Genomic DNA, 19,044 nt, shown 5'->3' on the forward strand with positions numbered 1-19,044 from the left:
ATTCCAATCAATTCCAATAATTGCTTGTCAAAAAGCCAATAATTGTCATGAATTGGTTTATTATTCAATTAAATTACACATGCAAATTGGGAGAGTGTTCAGATTTGTATGCACAATTCTTGGCAACTTACATAGAATTAGGGAAGTTAGTGCCAATACTATCATGCCACTTAGGCATAACCACATTGGCATGTCCACGTATGACATCAATTGCTGATGTAAGTTGGTGCATTCAAGTGTACCATGCAAGATGTGCAACTGAAAGCATTCTATAAGTTGTGGATGTTTCTTGGTGACACGCTTATGGCCACCCATTCACTGCCCTCATGTAAGTCCCCCTTGCACTTATGCACTAAGGCCTAGATTCAAGAAAAAGCACCAAAATGTAGGTGCCAAGATGATGCATACTAAGGCTGCATGCTGCTTCTTCGGCGCTTCGTCGAGCCTTGTTGGGAGCTGTTCCAGCCACTTTCATACATCTCAACGCCTGGCTTTCCACAGTCCATTTTAGACTCTTTTCCCTTCCCTTCTTCCTCTGTTCCTCTACCTCCTCTCCTGTCATTGTAATTGTTTTCTCAGTTCATTGTAAACTGCTTTGGGGCTGCTTTCAGTGGCAAAAAGCGGGGTATAAATGTTCTAAATAAATAAATAAAATAAATAAATTTTTAAAATGGCAATTCCATGTGAAATTGTCATTATATGTTGCGTTCTCAAGGGCCTTGGCATGCTGTCAGGTCCTCGAGGCAGGACTGGAGTTCGTGAGCCCTTGGGCCACTGCCGAGGAGCGGCAGCGGCAGGCAAGACCACCTCGGGACTGGAAACACAGAAGAGCAGTACTGGAACTCTGGACCGGAGTAGTACAAGGCAGGCAACTAGAACAGACGAAACAGGAACAGCTTCACCTGCACTTAGCCACCGTTCCTCCGGAGTTGAGCTCCGAAGTGCAGGTGGCTGGCAGGACTTGCAGGATAAGGCAGGAACTGAAGATCCAGAGGACCCACCCTGGATCTGGGATACACGAGGGTGACCAGACTAGGAACTAAACACAGACAGTGTGCTGCTGCACAGCCACTAGCAAGACCCAGAAGACAGACCAAGGAACGCAAGGCATACAGAAGCCTAGCAGGAGCAAGGACTAGGGCAGCATACACACTAGGCAGAACGGGGATCCGGGAATACCCACAGGGTAAACCCTCTAGCTAGGTGGAGACAGGATACAGGAATAAACACCCAGGAAATACACACTAGCTAGACAGATACAGGATACAGGATATACACTCAGGATATACAAGCAGGGTAGGCACACAGGCTAGGCAAGGCAGGACTTAGGGTAAAGAGAGTAACCAGGAAGAACAGGCCAAGGGTCTTGGGCAGGCAGCACAGCAAACAGAGTAACCAGGAAGAACAGACCAAGGGTCTGAAGCCACAGCCGTTCCACACACTGACTGGGGAACCCACAAAGGCTGAGGCTTCGCATACAGACAGAGAACAAACCCGGACAAAGGCTTCACCCCAACCCAGGGTAAGCCAGGAACAGAGGCTTCACCCCAACACAGGGTAAGCCTGGAGCAGAGGCTTCACCCCAAACACAGGGTAAGCCAGGAAGGACCCGCAGTCCACAGACAGACAGTGGCAGGGAAGAACCCCCACGGAAGGACAACAGAGACACAGACACAGAAAGAAACTGGGCTGGAACCCAGAGAGAGGCTAAGCAGTAGTGCAGCAGACACTTACTAACCTGACCTGGCCTAAGAGCATAACACTTATGCAAAAGGCCCTGACTGCAAGCACAGCACTTCCTTATGAAGGCTCTCACTGATAAGTCACCAGCAGCAGGACAGAAGCAGGAAGTACACTGACCCCAAAGAGAGGCTTGACACACATAGGAAGTGAGCCCACAGGAAAGACAAGCAGGAGCCATCTTGGAAGCTGGCACAGAGCCGGTGGCAGCCATCTTAGATGCTGGCTCCCTAGAGAGACATAGCCCACACAGGTGAGGTCTACTGAAGCAATCAGGTTCATGCTGGAAGCAGCCAGCATACCAGGACAGAGACAAGACTAACACAAACATAGACAGAAGCCAGCAGAGCTGCTGACCCCCAGAAAGAAGGTAAGGCTGAGGGTGGTCACGGCCACAGACGTGACATTATAGGACAGTTTTGTGCCTAATTTAGGCATAAACACCTTATGCCATATCAAAAGCTCACACCTATCTGTTGTCTGTTAGGCGCAATACTCCTTGTATTCTGTAACTTGTGTGCCTAACTCCTAGGCACAACCCTGACATGACTATGCCCCTCCTACATCCATGCCCCCTAGAAGTTGCGCATGAGAGGATCGGTGCGTGCTACTTCGAGAATAGCGACTAAAAGCAGTTGTGTGTACAAATGCTAATTGGTGCCAATACCAATTAAAGCCAATAATTGGCTGTTAACTCCAATTAGCCTATTACTAAATTAAGTAGCACATACGACTACCATCATTTTATAACTTGCATATGCACATTCACATGCTGGGCAAAACTTTGGGCACGCGAATTTATAGAATCTGGGGATAAGCTGCTTTGGTGTGTATTTTATAGAAAAGTGTCTAATAGTAGGTGCCAAGTTACAGAATGAGTGGGATAGTATATAAGATATGCTTGTGCCAGGGGCATAGCTACTATGGGGCCATGGGGGCCTGGGCCCCCATAGATTTGGCCCTGGACCCCCCCTGCCGTGACCCTCTCGACCCCCCTTCCCACTGCCAACCCTTCCCCACCGCCGTCGTCGCGTACCTTTGCTGGCGGGGGACCCCAACCCCCGCCAGCCGAAGTTCTCTCCTGGGCCACGCGGCATTGCTTGCTGAATGATCTGATCAAGTTTCTGTGGGTGCGTCTGATGTCCTGCATGTTGTACGTGCAGGACGTCAGAAGCACGCACAGAAATAGATTCAAACTTGATCAGATCATTCAGCAACGCTGTGCAGCCGAGAAGAGGACTTCGGCTGGCGGGGGTTGGGGTCCTCCGCCAGCAAAAAGGTACGTGGCGGGAGAAGGTTGGCGGCGGGAAGGGGGGTTGAGAGGGCTGTGGCGCCGAGGGGGTGTGTGAAAGTTGGCAGCAGGGGGAGGGGTGAAAGTTGGCGGTGCCAAGGGGGGGTCGGTAGAGCCAAGGGGGGCTAAAATGTGCCCCCTCACCTCATGCTCTGGACCCCCCTCCCGTCGAAGTCTGGCTACTCCCCTGGCTTGTGCATGCATGCTTTATGTGCTGACATTTAGACCTGCTCCTGAGCATAGATATATCTATCCATGAATTGTAAGAGGAAGGAAGATGAAAATGAATATGTCTTTTAGCTGATTTATATGATTTGATTATGTATGTTGATTGTAATCCACATAGGGGTCCTTTTACTAAGGTGTGCTGAAAAATGGCCTGCGGTAGTGTAGACGCATGTTTTGGGTGCGTGCAGAATTATTTTTTAGCACACCTACAAAAAATGCCTTTTTTTGCTGAAAATGGACGTGCGGCAAAATGAAAATTGCTCCGTGTCCATTTTGGGTCTGAGACCTGACCGCAAGCCATTGACCTAGCAGTAAGGTCTCACATGGTAACCGGGCAGTAATGGTTTACGTGCTTCAAATTCCACTTGACATGCATAGCTGCCAAGGGTCAGAAAATAAAAAAGATTTTTTCAGATGCGTGCGCCAAAATTGAAATTACCACAAGGGCCACACTCATTCCAAATAGTGATTATGCATGCTCCATGCTGGAATACCACTGAAGGAAGTAGACACATAAATATCTAATTTTATGCCTAAGAAGTTGATTTAAGTATGCTATCCACACCAAAACTAAGAAAAGCATATGCCCTTACATCATTATCCAAAGAACTGCTGGACTAACCTAGTGGTCCCAAGCTGATTATGGGAGAAACTGGAGTTCAAACTCCACTGATGCTCTTTGTCGCCTCTGGCAAGTCAATTCATCCTTCAATGCCTTAAGTATAAACTTAGATTGCAAGCAATATGGGGACAGTGACATACCTCCTGTACCTGGATGCAACTCGCATTGAGTTAGAAAAGGTGGTGGAGATGAGGACAGAGCATTTATGAGACAGATAGAGCTATTAGAGAGCTTAGTAGTTGCTATGGTTGCTGTCATTTTGAGTGTTTCTATGAAACGGCATGAGGTAAATATAAATAAAATCAAGATTAAAAATCCAGACAGACATTGATAGCCAAAATCCACAAATTGATCAAATACAGACATTGATGGCCAAAATCCACAAATTGATCAAATATAAATACTTATCGACATAGATAGCATTTATCAGATCTCTTTTAGGGAATTTGTTATAACCTCAAGCAGGACACAGAAAATGAGCCCCTAAAATTAGCCATGTTCTTCCAGTCAGGCTGTCTCAAGATTGTATGGCCAAAATGGACAGCAGTCCAATTATAATTGAACTGAAATACTCTCTGATCCCAACAATTCTAAATACCTAGAGGTCAGTATTCAGGAGAAGCAGGAGAGAATCCTGCCTGGTGAAATTGTGCTGGACGGGCTAAGAGCACATAGTCATTGGCAATTGAATGGGTAGTGCTGCTGAATATCCACTCTGACCACCGTGGCATTCTTAATTTAGGGGTCCTTTTACTAAGGTGCCCAAGAAAGTATCTGGAGCTCCAGTAAGCATGTGGGTTTGCCGCTTTTTAGCACAGCTAAAAAATATCCGCAGTTGGCTTTTTTTTTTAATGGCCATGCACTAATTTCTCCATTAGCTTGCGGCCATTACCACCAGGAGCCCCTACTGCCACCTATTTAGGAGGCAGTAAGGTCTCTCGTGCTACTCCTGTGCTAATTGGGTAGCACACTGTAATTGTGCCCAGGCTACCTGATTAGCGCACGCATGCCTCCTCCCCTCCCCCAGATACGCCTCCCATGGCAAAAAATAAAAAATATTTTTTACCACAGGAGTAGTGCATGCTACCAAAACTACCACAGGATACCTCAGCATGTCCCATGGTATTGCCCTTTTACCACGTGGTAAGTCTACCGCAGCTTAGTAAAAGGACCCCTTAGTGCTGGGGCCTTCTGGGGTGGACTCAGGGTGGAGGTGGGAGATGTGGGCACCATCGATTTTCAATGCTGCTGCCTGCATAGCTAACAATGCATGTACATAAAAAGCAGTTCTATCTATGCCCAGTTAGCTATGCATGTACTATATATTGCTGAATATTGGCTGTACCCACATAATTCTGGGTGCTTCCAAAGACCTGGATATTTAGTGCCTGTGCCCAAAGAGGGCCCTAGTCCAGTCTAAGTTAGCTGGTGGCAATCAGCGTTTATAGAAACGCTGACTGCCACTGGCTGAATATTGATCAGTTAATACTTAACACAGAGGGTCTAAAATATAGATGAAACAGAGTATAGCAAAAAGCTGGCTGCATACCACAGTAAGCATTCTCCTAGGTGTGGCCTAAAACAAATACACTGTATATAAAATGCTATGAATAGCAATCAAGGGCGGGGGAGGGAGTTGGGAATACACTACTCATAACTAGTTGACGTCTGGAAGTACAAGCATATAATAGAATCGTGGGTTAGATTGAGTTGGAAAATGAAAGAAGCAAGAGAAAGACCCCACACCAAAAATAACCTTGTAGATATGTAATTACATTTCATTTACTTTGATTTTCTTGCAGATCAAATGTACCCTAAAGTATACCACACCTGCTTTTTCTTGATAACATATATGGCACCTCTGTGTCTCATGATGCTGGCATACTTACAAATATTTCAAAAACTGTGGTGCCGCCAGGTAAGATATTTTTGAGTAACATATATATATGTTTGCTTTCAATTTGACTAATAATCTGCTTTAAAGAATATGAACTGTATCTAACATATAAATGCTGCCAGTTTTTAAAAAAATCACATAAAATTTTAATATAAGTTAAGCTGTAGCAGTAATGGCTTTACAACGGATCTGATACAAAACAAAGAAACTCAGTTTTACTGAGTTAAACCTGCTCTAAGTGGGAACTGTGTGGATATGTGGGGGGGGGGGGGGGGATTTTCTAGAACACAACTGGCATTTTCTTGAGGCTGCTGCAAGGGGCAGGCATGAGTGGACCTCCCTCCTGCCCTCATCACCCCCACTGAATCACCATGGAGCTAAGGTAGACCAAGGGGACCTAACAAGAACATGGTGGGTCCATTTTTTTTTGGGGGGGGGGCGGTCTTCCAGTCGCAGGCTGGAGGAGGCGGAACAATGGAAAAAAGGAAGGAAGGATATTTAGGGGGGGGGGTCAGGGAAACAGCAATACTTTTTTATGCAGGTCCCAGGATGGGGGCCCAAATAGCTAAGTGGGTGAATTGAGTACAGCTTTTGAGTTGTCCTAAATTCTACCACTTAACTATGCGGGTGCCAGCACCTGCCGGCTCCTCCTCAATGCCTCCTATAGTACTGCCCCTGACCTGCCCAATTATGTGGAGGATGGTCAGAGCCGATATCCAGTGGTTTATTGCTGAATTTCGGCAGTTGGGCAGCTATGAGATATTAAAGCAGGCAGGCACTTAAATCACTTTGAATATCGGCCGGTTCATTCTTTTATTGATAGATGAACACTGTCTCTGCTCAGTAGCCCTTGGAAAACCATCCCATGGTCCAGGAAGTCAAAGTGCTCTAGATGACACCATCCACACAACTATGCATTAGTCTCCCAAATACAAACTTCTCTGTTTTGGCATTTATCCTCAATTAAAAGTTGACTGGCCAGTAGTGGGAGGATCTGCATTAGTGGCAGGTCATGAGTGGATGATGACAAGCTGTGTGAAGGGATTTGCAGGTCATCTGCACTTATTTATTAGCAGCAGACCAAACTAGTTCCGTGGAGGGGCATTTTTTAACGGGGACACCCATCTCTAAGGGCGCCCATCTCTGAGGATGTCACCGTGAAGGGGCGGGGCATCCCATGTTATCGAAACAAGATGGGTGTCCATCTTTCATTTTGATAATACAGTCGGAGATGCCCAAATCTCAACATTTAGGTCGACCTAAGAGATGGTCGACCTAAATGTTGAGATGGTCAACCTTAAAGATGGACGACCTCAGTTTTTGCCAATAATGGAAACTGAGGACGCCCAAAATGACCAAATGCAAGCCCTTTGGTCGTGGGAGGAGCCAGCATTCGTAGTGCACTGGTCCCCCTCACATGCCAGGACACCAACCGGGCACCCTAGGGGGCACTGCAGTGGACTTCACAAATTGTTCCCAGGTGCATAGCTCCCTTACCTTTGGTGCTGAGCCCCCAACCCCCCCCCCGAAAAAAACCCACTCCCCACAACTGTACACCACTACCATAGCCCTAAGGGGTTAAGGGGGACACCTTTATGTGGGTACAGTGGGTTTCGGGTGGGTTTTGGAGGGCTCACATTTACCACCACAAGTGTAACAGGCAGGGCTTTTTTTGACGGGGTACTTGGGGGTACTGAGTACCGGCACCTTTTCCATTGTCTGCTAAAATTGACCCATAGTCCCCAAGTTTTAATGAAAGAGCTCAGGTTCTACACACCAATTCTGCCGTGTCATAGATTCTGAGGAAATTAAAAGACCACGGGATAGGCAGCAATGTTCTGCTGTGGACTGAGAATTGGTTAAAATATAGAAAGATTTAAATGTCCAGTTCTCTAAATGAAGGAAGGTGAATGAGTGCCACAAAGATCTGTACTGGGATCAGTGTATTTTTAAACGTATTTACAAATGATCTGGAAATGGGAATGACGAGTGAGGTGATTAAATTTGCAGATGACACAAAACAAGTCAAAGTTATTAAATCACATGTGGTCTACAAGAAATTGCAAGAGGAACTTGGGAGGCAAAAAGACTGGTCATTGAAATGGCAGATTAAATGTAATACAGGCAACTGAAAAATTATGCACATTGGGAATAATAACATTAATTATAGCTACATCATGCTAGGTTCCACGTTAAGGGCCTTGTTCACTAAGCCGCGATATAGGCGCATTAGCGTCTTTAATGCACATTAACCATGTACACACATTAACCGTGTATGTGCCTACAATATCCCTATAGGTGCCTACATGGTTAGCACACACACTAATTGTAGGTGCATTAAAAATGCTAACGCGCCTTAATAAACAGGGCCCTAGGAGTCAACACAGGAAAAAGATCTCTGTGTCATCACAGATAATATGTTGAAATAGTCTGTTCACTGTGCAGCAATGGCCAAAAAGGCAAACAGAATGTTAAGAGTTCTTAGGAAATGAATAAAAATAAAATAGAGAATATCTTAATGCCATATTATCGCTCGCTCCACAGTGTGACATACCTGGAGTATTGTGTGCAATTTGAGACACCACATCTCAAAAAAGATGTATCAGAATTAGAAAATGTACAGAGAAGGTCATCCAAAATGTTCAAGTTGATGAAACAACTTTTATATGAGGAAAGGCTAAAGAGGTTAGGGTTCTTTAGCTTGGAGAAGAGATGACTAAGGGGAGACAGGATAGCAGTCTATAAAATCCTGAATGTAGTGGAAAGGGTAAACACAAATTGACTAGGGGACACTTCATGAAGTTACATAGCAGCACATTTAAAACAAACAGGAAAAAATATTTTTCATTCAGGTGTGAATTCTATAAATCGCACATAAAAAATCAGCGGAACCCCCCCCCCCCCCCCCCCCCCCGCTTATTCTATAAGCTGAACTTAAAATTAGGCATGGTTTATAGAATAGCACTTAAGTCCTGGAAGTCGCACATAAATTTAGACACTTCCATTTGTACCAAGAAAAATGTGGTGCCAATGCCCCTGCCTAAATTTATGTGTAGAAACCCCTTATTCTATAATTGCGTGCATAACCCAAAACCATGCCTATGATCTCCCCAAACTGCCCATGACCCTCCCATTTCTGCACCCCCTTTTTCAGGACATGTGTAAAAATTTACATATGTATATCTTAATTGATTCCAATTAGCACCATCAATTGCTTGTTAAAACCTCACTAATTCACCTCACAAACCCACTCAGTTATGAAAATCCACCTCTATAACTACCCTAATCACTCCCTTCCTTCTTCTCTCTTCCCTACTTAATCTCTGCACAATACTAACTGTATCTGATATCTTGGAAAGACATTATTAAAAAAAATTATGTAAGCCACATTGAGCCTGCAAATAGGTGGCAAAATGTGGGATACAAATGCAATAAATAATAAATAATAATTATTTGCACTAATTGGCGTGTTATTCAATTAAATTTCACTTGCAAATTTGGTACATGCCCAAATTTATGCATGTAAATTTTGGCAATATTTATAGACTTAGAGGGATCAATGTAAAGTTAAGCTCTGAAATTCATTGCCAAAGCAAGTGGTAAAAAGCAGTTAATGTGGATGGGTATAAAAAATAGTTCCCAGAGTAAAAATCTAATAACTGTTATTAAGGAAGGTGTAGGGAAAGCCACTGCTAATGCTTGGGGATAGGTATCATGAAATCTTGCTATTTTGGGGGATTCTTTCAGTTTCCTGTAACCTGACTTGACCACTGTTAGAAGCAGGATATTGGGCTAGAAAGATTTTTGGTCCGATCCAGTAGCAATTTTTAGGTCTTATGAGGTACATTTTGAAATTGTCCTCATTTTACCAGCAGACATTCCAGCAGCTTTCACTTTGAAACCTGTCATAGGTACAAAGAACTTTGCCTTTGCCTGAACTGTGCACACAAAAATTTCAAAATAACTCTACAGTTTTTGGAGAGGGTGTGGTTAAGTGGCAGCTAAATTATACCTTAGAGGAGAAGAAAGACAAGGGAGTTTTAATGAAACATTCATATTTTTGAAAGGCATTAATAATGCAGAAGAATAAAACCCATTTCAAGAAAGTTCTAGAACAAGAGGGCATGATATGATACTCTTTGGTGAAAGACTATATATCTATGTCAAGAAATAATGTTTGTTTTTTTACAGAAAATGTAGTGGATGCATGAAGAGCCCACCTACAGTGTATGATGAAGGCAAAAACGGGAACAGAGTTTAGGAGGAAGAAAATCAGCAAGAACTATAATAAATAACATAAGGATAAACATGATATTTATTAGCAATAACTGACCATATCTATAAAAATATATAAATAATATAAAAAATAAAATGAACTCAATTACTCTAAAAAATATTATCAAAAGGATATATATGTGAAAAACAATTTTGTGATAGTATGGACGGTGGCAAAGAATGGTACCTTCATAAACATGGTCAGGTTATAGTGTAAATCAAAGCAAAATCTGTATCAATTAATATACGTTACAATCTGTTCTTATCACAGACTCAGTTCTCAAACATGGGCAGCTAGCATATTGAAACTAAATTCCACATGTCATCAAGGACTGCTTTCTGCCAGGCTTCTACAACACAATTGCAATAAACTCAGACACACAACCATGGAAACTGATTTCTAGCAGGCTCAATTCTTAGCTTCCACAAACATAAAGTTATGTGTTTGTGCTCATTTTTGCATGCCTTTGTGCCCATCTTCTGACACAGAGACCTCAGGTTTAGAAACTATCTTGGAAAACCCCTGCTCTGGGCCTCCCTGTCCTTTTCTTCTCTCGAGTTTTAAACCTGACAGCTGGACGCTGTCCTCCTGGGTCAGCAGTCTAGCTAGTTTTCTTTTAATGTGACCCTGAGAGGCAGCTTACTTAAAGGGAACAAAATTTACTGTATTCTTCTAGGCAAAGTACAGAGTAGTTTCAATAGCCAGCTTAAACCATCCCAAAGTAGAAGCTTTCCAAGTAGACTCTCAATTCTTAAGCAAATCTTCTTTATTGTAGCACCTTTTCGATGCTGCTTTTAACTCCTAACCCTTATCCACTTGTTCAGAACCCACTCAATAAACAAAGAAAATCCAACTTACAGTTCAGTTGCTTAGAAGTGAATTGTTGCCTTCTGCACATAGTCTATATCTAACTACTCCAGAGGCAAGGAGATAGCCTGAACCTCACCCAGCTGAGAGGAAAAGTTGCAACACTCAAAAGAGAATAAGGGGGAGAAACTCAGGGAAAATAAATGGGGAATCACTTGGGGAAATGATGAATGTTCTTGATGTAATTACAGTAGATTAATGAAGGATCAGCCTTAGAACAGTTGCTGATCATAAAGCATGCTAGCAAGACTTGGTTCTCTCACATAGCCTGAGGGGCAGAGGGGGAGGGCTGACCCTAGCTCAGAGCTAACAGCCAATAGGGAAAGCTCACAAGGAGTCAATCACGGGCTACTGCAAACTATAGGAAAAGCAGCCCTAAAACACAGTGCTATCTGTACAAAGCAATGCAACTGAATACAGATAATATACATCAGAATACAGATTACATATACATCAGAATATACCCTGCCTCCATGAATATGAGGGCAAAACATTTACCCTACTCACTCCATTACAAACATATATAAAAATATATATTTAAAATATGAAAATCAAATATATTGTCATAAAAAAATCTAATTTGTTGATGTTTAGGCAGAAGCCTGCATCTGTGATATCTGATAAAATAAAAATGGTCCTTGTCTATAATCCATAAAGTAGTGTGAGGATCTGCATGGCAATAAACACCATTTATTCACGTGACTGTGAGCAGTGCTTTTCATCCTTAGAGATATCCTGATGTAGACTTGAACTTGTGATATATTCACCTTTTAGGGCAGAAGCACTTCTCTATGTACATTTTATGAAATATTCCACATTCAGCAAAGACCACAAGTTCCAAGGACATAACAAAAAATGTTCCAAAGTGTTTACTCAAGAATACTAGATAGAGGTAGAACCCAACATTATTTTAGTATGTTCTTGGAACTTGTGGTCTTTGAATTTGTGGTTTTGGTGACGTTCACTCTATTTGCTTTTGCTTGTTGCTTCCCTGTGGAAGATTTGGTGGTCTTCTTTTTTTTTGCCACACTCAGCAAAGCTTTTGTAAAATACCATCAGGACTGAGCATAATGTATGTTGGATGTCTCAATTCCAATCTTAACTTTCTATGAAAAATGAGCCTTTACTTATGAAGTTATAATAAAACCACCACATTGGTGCCAAAACTGTGGGCGGTTTGTTACCTACAGGGATTTTATATCAATAATCGAAGCAATACTACATGTGCTATTTTGCTTTGATTATTGCTGTGGGGAAAAAGCACTCACAGAGATTTGTACTTATGTTTTTAGCAGGTACTTTTACCAGGCAAAAGTATATGGAGAAGAATGATCTACCATCCCTAAATTGTCATGGGGAAAACAAAGGTCAAGATATAGAGGATGAGATGGGTGGAATCAATTTTTTTTGCAATCCTCTGCATCAGCAAATGGATTTGCTATTCACTTCTGTGGCTGGAAATATAGAATAAAACTTTGCACATACAAAGAACATGCCAGCTAATATTTAAAACTCTGTGGTTAGCAATATTTCAAAATGCCATCTGCAGCAGCACCAGTACCAGTGCTGAATATCAGCATGTAGAGCAGACTGCTGCCACTCTCTGGGTACTATCGATATTTACTACTACTACTACTTAACATTTCTAGTGCTACTAGGGTTACGCAGCGCTGTACAAATTAACAAATAAGGACAGTCCCTGCTCAGAAGAGCTTACAATCTAGAGGACGAAATGTCAAGTTGGGGTAGTTTAGATTTCCTGAGAGGAGGTGTAGTGATTAGGTGCCGAATGCGACATTGAAGAGGTGGGATTTGAGCAATGATTTGAAGATGGGTAGGGAGGGGGCCCGGCGTATGGGCTCAGGGAGTTTGTTCCAAGCATGGGGTGAAGCGAGGCAAAAAGGGCGAAGCCTAGAGTTGGCGGTGGTGGAGAAGGGTACTGAAAGGAGGGATTTGTCAAGAGAGCGGAGGTTACGGGTGGGGTCATAAGGGGAGATGAGAGTAGAGAGATAAGGAGGGGCTGCAGATCGAGTGCATTTGTAGGTGAGTAGGAGAAGCTTGAACTGTATGCGGTATCTGATATTTAGCTCCAGTACCAGTTAATATAGGACACTCTCTTTTTACTCTCTTAGGTTTCCCAGATATCTTTTCTGGTTCTGGTGCATTGTTCTGTCCTCTCTCCTGATTGGCTCTCTTTACTCAGGAGATTAGCATGCCATTAACCAGAGTAAAGAACATTACTGTGAAGACTCAGAACTCTAGAACCAAATCTTCTTTAATGCAAATTCAAACAAAGGAAAATAACTTACAGTTCTATAGTGGTGCACAAGAGTCTCTGCCCTGCAGATTGAAAATCTGTTCTCAACTAGCCTCTAGCATGCATGGAGGGACTAGGATAAATCCAGCTCTGTGCTGGGAGTGAATGCTGTCAATACTTTTAAACTGATAAAAACCTGGTTATTTAAAGTAGCTTGAAGGAGGAGTATGCAACAGGTACATCAGAGTTAGCTTACAGTCCTTAGAAAACCATGCTGCAGACACACTTTAAATCCCAAAATGGAAAAAAAGGGCAGGCTACAGCCCACATACACAGGGACAAGAGGTCAGCCAATAGGAAAAATCCCACAAGGCCTAGGGAGCAGGGACAGCTGTTCAGGAACAGCCTATCACAAGAGAACTACAATTACTTCACTTTGTAGTCCTATTCTACTTAAAGAGCACAGGACACATATAAAAACAAGCACACTGCCTCCATGAATATGGGGGCAGAACAAGCTGAATTTAAGTAGTATCTGGATAACTTCAGTCTGCCCAGTCTCTGCTCCCAGACACTACCTCAGCAGAACTATACCAAGCTGGAATTGTGCCCTATACAACAGATCCCCAGGAGCCCCTGTCCCACCCACTGCACCACAGCCAAGCAATGGAGACAATAGACAGGAAGCCAAGACAGGATTAACCTTTGATGGGTCCTAGGCAAATAAGTGCATGTTGGACACCCCATTGGAATGCAAAATACATTTTAAAAATGTCCAAAAAAATGGGGTCCCATCTTGTTCAGAATGTAGAGGACAAACAGCAGAGGAGGAAGCACTGCTCACCAACTCCTCCTCCCAACTAAAGGACAGTGCACAACAAGATGGGAAAAAAAGTTTCTGCACTGCAGTCAGCAATGACTGTCCTGACCTGCCCCTCCTTCTTTCTAACAGTAGCTAACTTGCCAAGAATCTACCCTGGAAGCCTCTGAATTACATAGAAACATAGAAAAATGTAGGCAGATAAAGACTATATGGTCTATCTAGTCTGCCCATCCATGCCATCTACTCTCCCTATCACTCCCTTAGAGATCCTAGGTACTTGTCCCAAGCTCTCTTGAATTACTATTTTTGGCTCCCCCACTTCCACATGAAGGCCATTCCATGAAGTCACCACTTTCTGTGAATAAATATTTCCTCAGGTTACTCCTGAGTCTTTCCCCTTTCACCTTCATCCTCTACCCCCTCATTCCAGAGCTTCCTTTCACTTGAAAGAGACTTGCCTCCTATGCATTTATGCCACATAGGTATTTAAATGTCTCTGTCATATCTCCCCATCTCACCTTTCTTTCAAAGTATACATATTGTGATCTTTAAGTCTGTCCCTATATGCTTTATGATGAAGACCACTGACCATTTTAGTAGCTACCCTCTGGACCAACTCCATCCTGTTTAAATCTTTTTGAAGGTGCGGTCTCTAGAATTGTACATAATATTCTAAATGAGATCACACCAAAGTTGTATTCAGGGGCATCATCACCTTCTTTTTCCTACTAACCATTCCTCTCCCTACTCACTTAAGCATCCTTCTAATTTTTGTCATCACCTTTTCTACATGTTTGGGCACCTTAAGATCATCACATACAATTACACCCAAGTCCCACTCCTCTTTTATGCACAAAAGTTTTTCACCCCTAAACTACCATTCCCTTGGGTTTTTGCAGCCCACATGCATGACCCTGCATTTTTTAGCATTAAACCTTAGGTGCCAAATTCCAGACCATACCTCTAGCTCCACTAAGCCCTTCCTCGTGTTATCCACACCATCAGGGGTGTCTACCCTATTTCAGATTTTGGTATCGTCCACAAAGTGGCAAACCTTACCAGACAGCCCACTAGCAATATCACTTCAAAAATGTTAAAAAGAACCAGCCCAAGATCCAAACTTTGTGGCACACCACTGGTAACATCCTTTTCCTCAGAATGAGCTCCATTTACCACTACCCTCTGTCACCTTCCACTCAACCAGTTCCTAACACAGTCAGTCACTTTAGGGTCATCTATACAGAACCATGTCAAAGGCTTTGCTAAAATCTAAATGACCCACATCTAGTGCTCTCCCTCAATCCAACTCTCTGGTTGCTCAGTCAAAGAAATTAATCAGATTTGTCTGACAGGACCTGCCTTTAGTGAAACCATGTTTCCTTTTCCTATAATCCAAAAACTTTACTATTCCCTGTTTTAAAAGTGTTTCCATTAATTTACTTACCACAGAAGTCAGACTTACCGGCCTGTACTTCCCAACCTCTTCCTTACTTCTGCTTTTGTGGAGAGGGACCATATCTGCTCTTCTTCAGTCCTCCAGAGCTGCTAGAACTTCCATAGGTTCCTTCAGTACCTTTGGATGTATGCCATCCAGCTCTATCACTTTGTCTATCTTTAGTTTAAGCCAGCTCCTCACGAACACAGTCCTCTGAAAATCATTCAGTGACTACCACCCCTCCATTCCTGCATTTGTTTCTGGTCTGCGTTCCTGATCCTAGCTCTTCCGCTGTTAACACAGAACAGAAATATTTATAAAGTAATTTATCAGCTTCTACATATTCCTTTCCTTCACCTTTGAATCTCACATGCCACTTTTTCACTTCCTTCTATCACTAACATGTCTAAAAAATGTATTGTCCCCCATTTTACCATATTGGCTGTTTTTTCTTCCATTTGCATCTTTGCTTTCCTAACTACTCTATTAGCTTCTCTTAGTTTTTCCAGATATTGTGCCTGTTTCCCTTTTTCTGAAATCTCTTGTAGTTTATAAAGGTTAACCTCTTTTTCCTGACTTTTTCAGCTACTACTTGTAAGAACCAAAATGGTCACTTTTTATATTGCCCTTACAATAGCTCCTTTCAGTTTTATCCACTGCTTTCCTACTTTTTCCAGATGTTCCCATCCAGACAACAATTTCTTGAGGTAATCTTCCATCTGAACAAAGTTAGTTTTTTTTTAAAGTCTAGAACCTTCACTTTTGAATGAACCCTCTCCACACCTATATTATTATTATTATTAAACTACACCATCTGTTGATCACTGGATGCCAGATGATCACTTACTATAACATCAAAAACACTCTCCCCATTAGTAAACACTAAGTCCAGTGTGGCCCCATCCTGTGTGGGTTCCATTGCCAACTGCTGGAATAGTTCTCCCTGTAGAGAATCCAGGCTCTCCCTGCTTGAAAGAGACCCCGCAGTAGGATGCCCCAATCAACAGCTAGCATATTAAAATCACCTATTAGTAGTACTTCCTCTTTCACAGCTATATTTTGAATGTCTTCAATTAAATCTTTGTCCATTTCTTCTGTCTGTGAAGGAGGCCTTTAGATCACACCAATGTAAATACATTTGCCATTCCCTCTTTCCAAATTGACCCACAGTACCTCTTCCTTACCCTGTAGGTCCCGTAATTGTGTGGCTTTAATATTATCTTTATTATATAATGTCACTTCCTCTCCATTTCTTCCTACCCTGTTTTTTCTGAACAAATTATAGCCTGGTATAATGATATCCCAGTCATGATTCTCTATGAATCATTTCTCTGTGATTGCCACTAAATCAAAGTCAGCCTCTTCCATCACAGCCTCAAGATCTAAAATCTTAGTTCCTATACTTCGGGGATTAGTATATACCATCTGAGAGAGCCCCTCCTAGACATTTGGGCCCTAGGCATGTGTCTAGATTGCCAATACCTTAATCCTGCTCTGCAAGGAGCAATTTTGACCGCCCCCCCCCCCCCCCCACCTTGTTCCCTGTGCAGCCACATTGCTCACATAGCCCTTGCTATGGTTGGTCATGATTTTCAGCAGCATTATTTGGGTAGTACCACTAAACTTCTGAGTATGGCCCAATGAGTGGCACTTATCTGGGTAGGAGCCACTCTACCTGGATAAGAGCCGCTGAATATTGGCCCATTTCTTAAAGAAGTAATGTCTGTTATCACTGTATGTCTGTCAGCTATTCCGAAAATTACTATATAATAATAAATAGCAGTAATTTCAATTCTGAATGTTGTTGCAGATTCCAGGAACCTCATCAGTAGTTCAAAGAAAATGGAAGCCATTGCAGTGTTCAACCCAGCATCGAGGGCCCAGTCAACAAAGCTTTAAGCCAAAAATAAACGCTGTGGCTGCTGAAATAAAACAGATTAGAGGCAGGAGAAAAACGGCTCGTATGCTCATGGTGGTTCTCTTTGTCTTTGCTCTTTGCTATTTACCAATTAGCATCCTAAATATCCTAAAAAGGTAAAGTTTCTTTTATATACTGTATATATAAACTTAATCTGAGATGTGAGGCTTTCTTTTGAGAGGTACAGGGATGCATTTTGTTTTATTTTGATTTTTTGTTGTTGTCATTTTTGCTTTGTGTTAGTATGCGCTCTATCTTTTTATTGTGTACCGACACAATAGTATGTGCTAACATGGTACGTGTTAAGATGAAAATGACCAAAATGATTTGGTTAGAACTAAAATAAAGCAAGAATAACAGTGTAAATAGAGAGCACAGTTTTATTTATTCACATTTCTTTTACAGATCTGAGACTTTACTAGTGAAAGTATGTTTTAAAAAATCCTATATAATAAAAAGCACCTCCAACGATCTGAAGCCGAGAAAGTGCTGCATTAACAATTGTAATGTATATAGTAGAAGAATTCTGGCACCGTATGCTCATGCTCATTTCTTGAACAAAAATAATAGATGGCAGCCAGTGCTTCTCCAAGTTCCAATAAGTCTGCCATCTGTCTTTCTGTGTAAGAAAAATATGGTCTAGAATATTCTTGATGTATTATGTGCATGCATTTTTTAGACTCAGTCCATTAATGATATATGCACAGACAGAGAGAGGGACCTTGGGGTGATTGTATCAGAGGATCTGAAGGTGAGAAAACAGTGTGACGAGTTGGTGGCTGTAGCCAGAGGGATGTTAGGTTGCATAAACAGAGACATAACCAGCAGAAGAAAGGAACTGCTGATACCCCTGTGCAAGTCGTTGATGAGGCCCCACTTGGAGTATTGTGTTCAGTTTTGGAGGCCATATCTTGCTAATGATGAGAAAAGACATGAAGTGGTCCAGAGAAACGTGACAAAAAAAGAATGGGGCTTGCAGTGAAAGATGTATGAGAAGAGACTGGAAGACCTGAATATGTATACCCTAGAGGAAAGATGGGAAAGAGGGGAGATATCATACAGACGTTTAAATACTTGAAATGTATTAATATAGAAACAAATATTTTCCAAAGAAGGGGGGATGGTAAAATTAGAGGACATGAATTGAGTTGTAGGGTGTTAGTCTTAGGAGTAATATCAGTAGAAATCAAACAAAATAAAACATGGAAAAGAAAATAAGATGATACCTTTTTTATTGGACATAACTTAATACATTTCTTGATTAGCTTTCGAAGGTTGCCCTTCTTCGTCAGATCGGAAATAAGCAAACGTGGTAGCAGATAGTATATATAAGAGAAACATCAAAGCATTACTTTGACAGTCTGACAGAGTGGGAGGGTGGAGGTATGCATGGGGACATCAAAGCATTTCATTGATATTCTAACAGAATGGGTGTTGGTAGGTGAGAGGAGGGTAATAAACAGAGAAATAAACAGAGAAATACAGCTTTATGTTTTATAATGAGTTAGAAAACCCAGATCCTTATTAAGTCCTGTTTGTTGGGTGTCAAAATATTCAATCATTCTTATTTCAAAGGTCTTACGTTCCTGTATTGTTTTAAAATTACCTTTCAGTATTCATACTGTGAAATCACTGGTGCAGTGTTCTGGTCTTGTGAAGTGTTGGCCCACTCTGTTTCTAACTCATTATA

The 19,044-nt window shown here is 42.1% G+C and overlaps 1 protein-coding gene across 1 annotated transcript in view; it reads left to right on the forward strand.

Moving 5' to 3' along the window:
- LOC115465214 (orexin receptor type 2-like) overlaps positions 1–19,044 on the forward strand; it is a 111,252-nt gene that overhangs the window by 73,139 nt on the left and 19,069 nt on the right. Inside the window, exons 4-5 of the mRNA XM_030195612.1 lie at positions 5,684–5,799; positions 17,247–17,470. Of these exons, the coding sequence (XP_030051472.1) occupies positions 5,684–5,799; positions 17,247–17,470 (340 nt within the window). The remainder of the gene's footprint in view (positions 1–5,683; positions 5,800–17,246; positions 17,471–19,044) is intronic.

This window comes from Microcaecilia unicolor, chromosome 3 (genome assembly GCF_901765095.1).
Source record: "Microcaecilia unicolor chromosome 3, aMicUni1.1, whole genome shotgun sequence".
Lineage (NCBI taxonomy): Eukaryota > Metazoa > Chordata > Amphibia > Gymnophiona > Siphonopidae > Microcaecilia > Microcaecilia unicolor.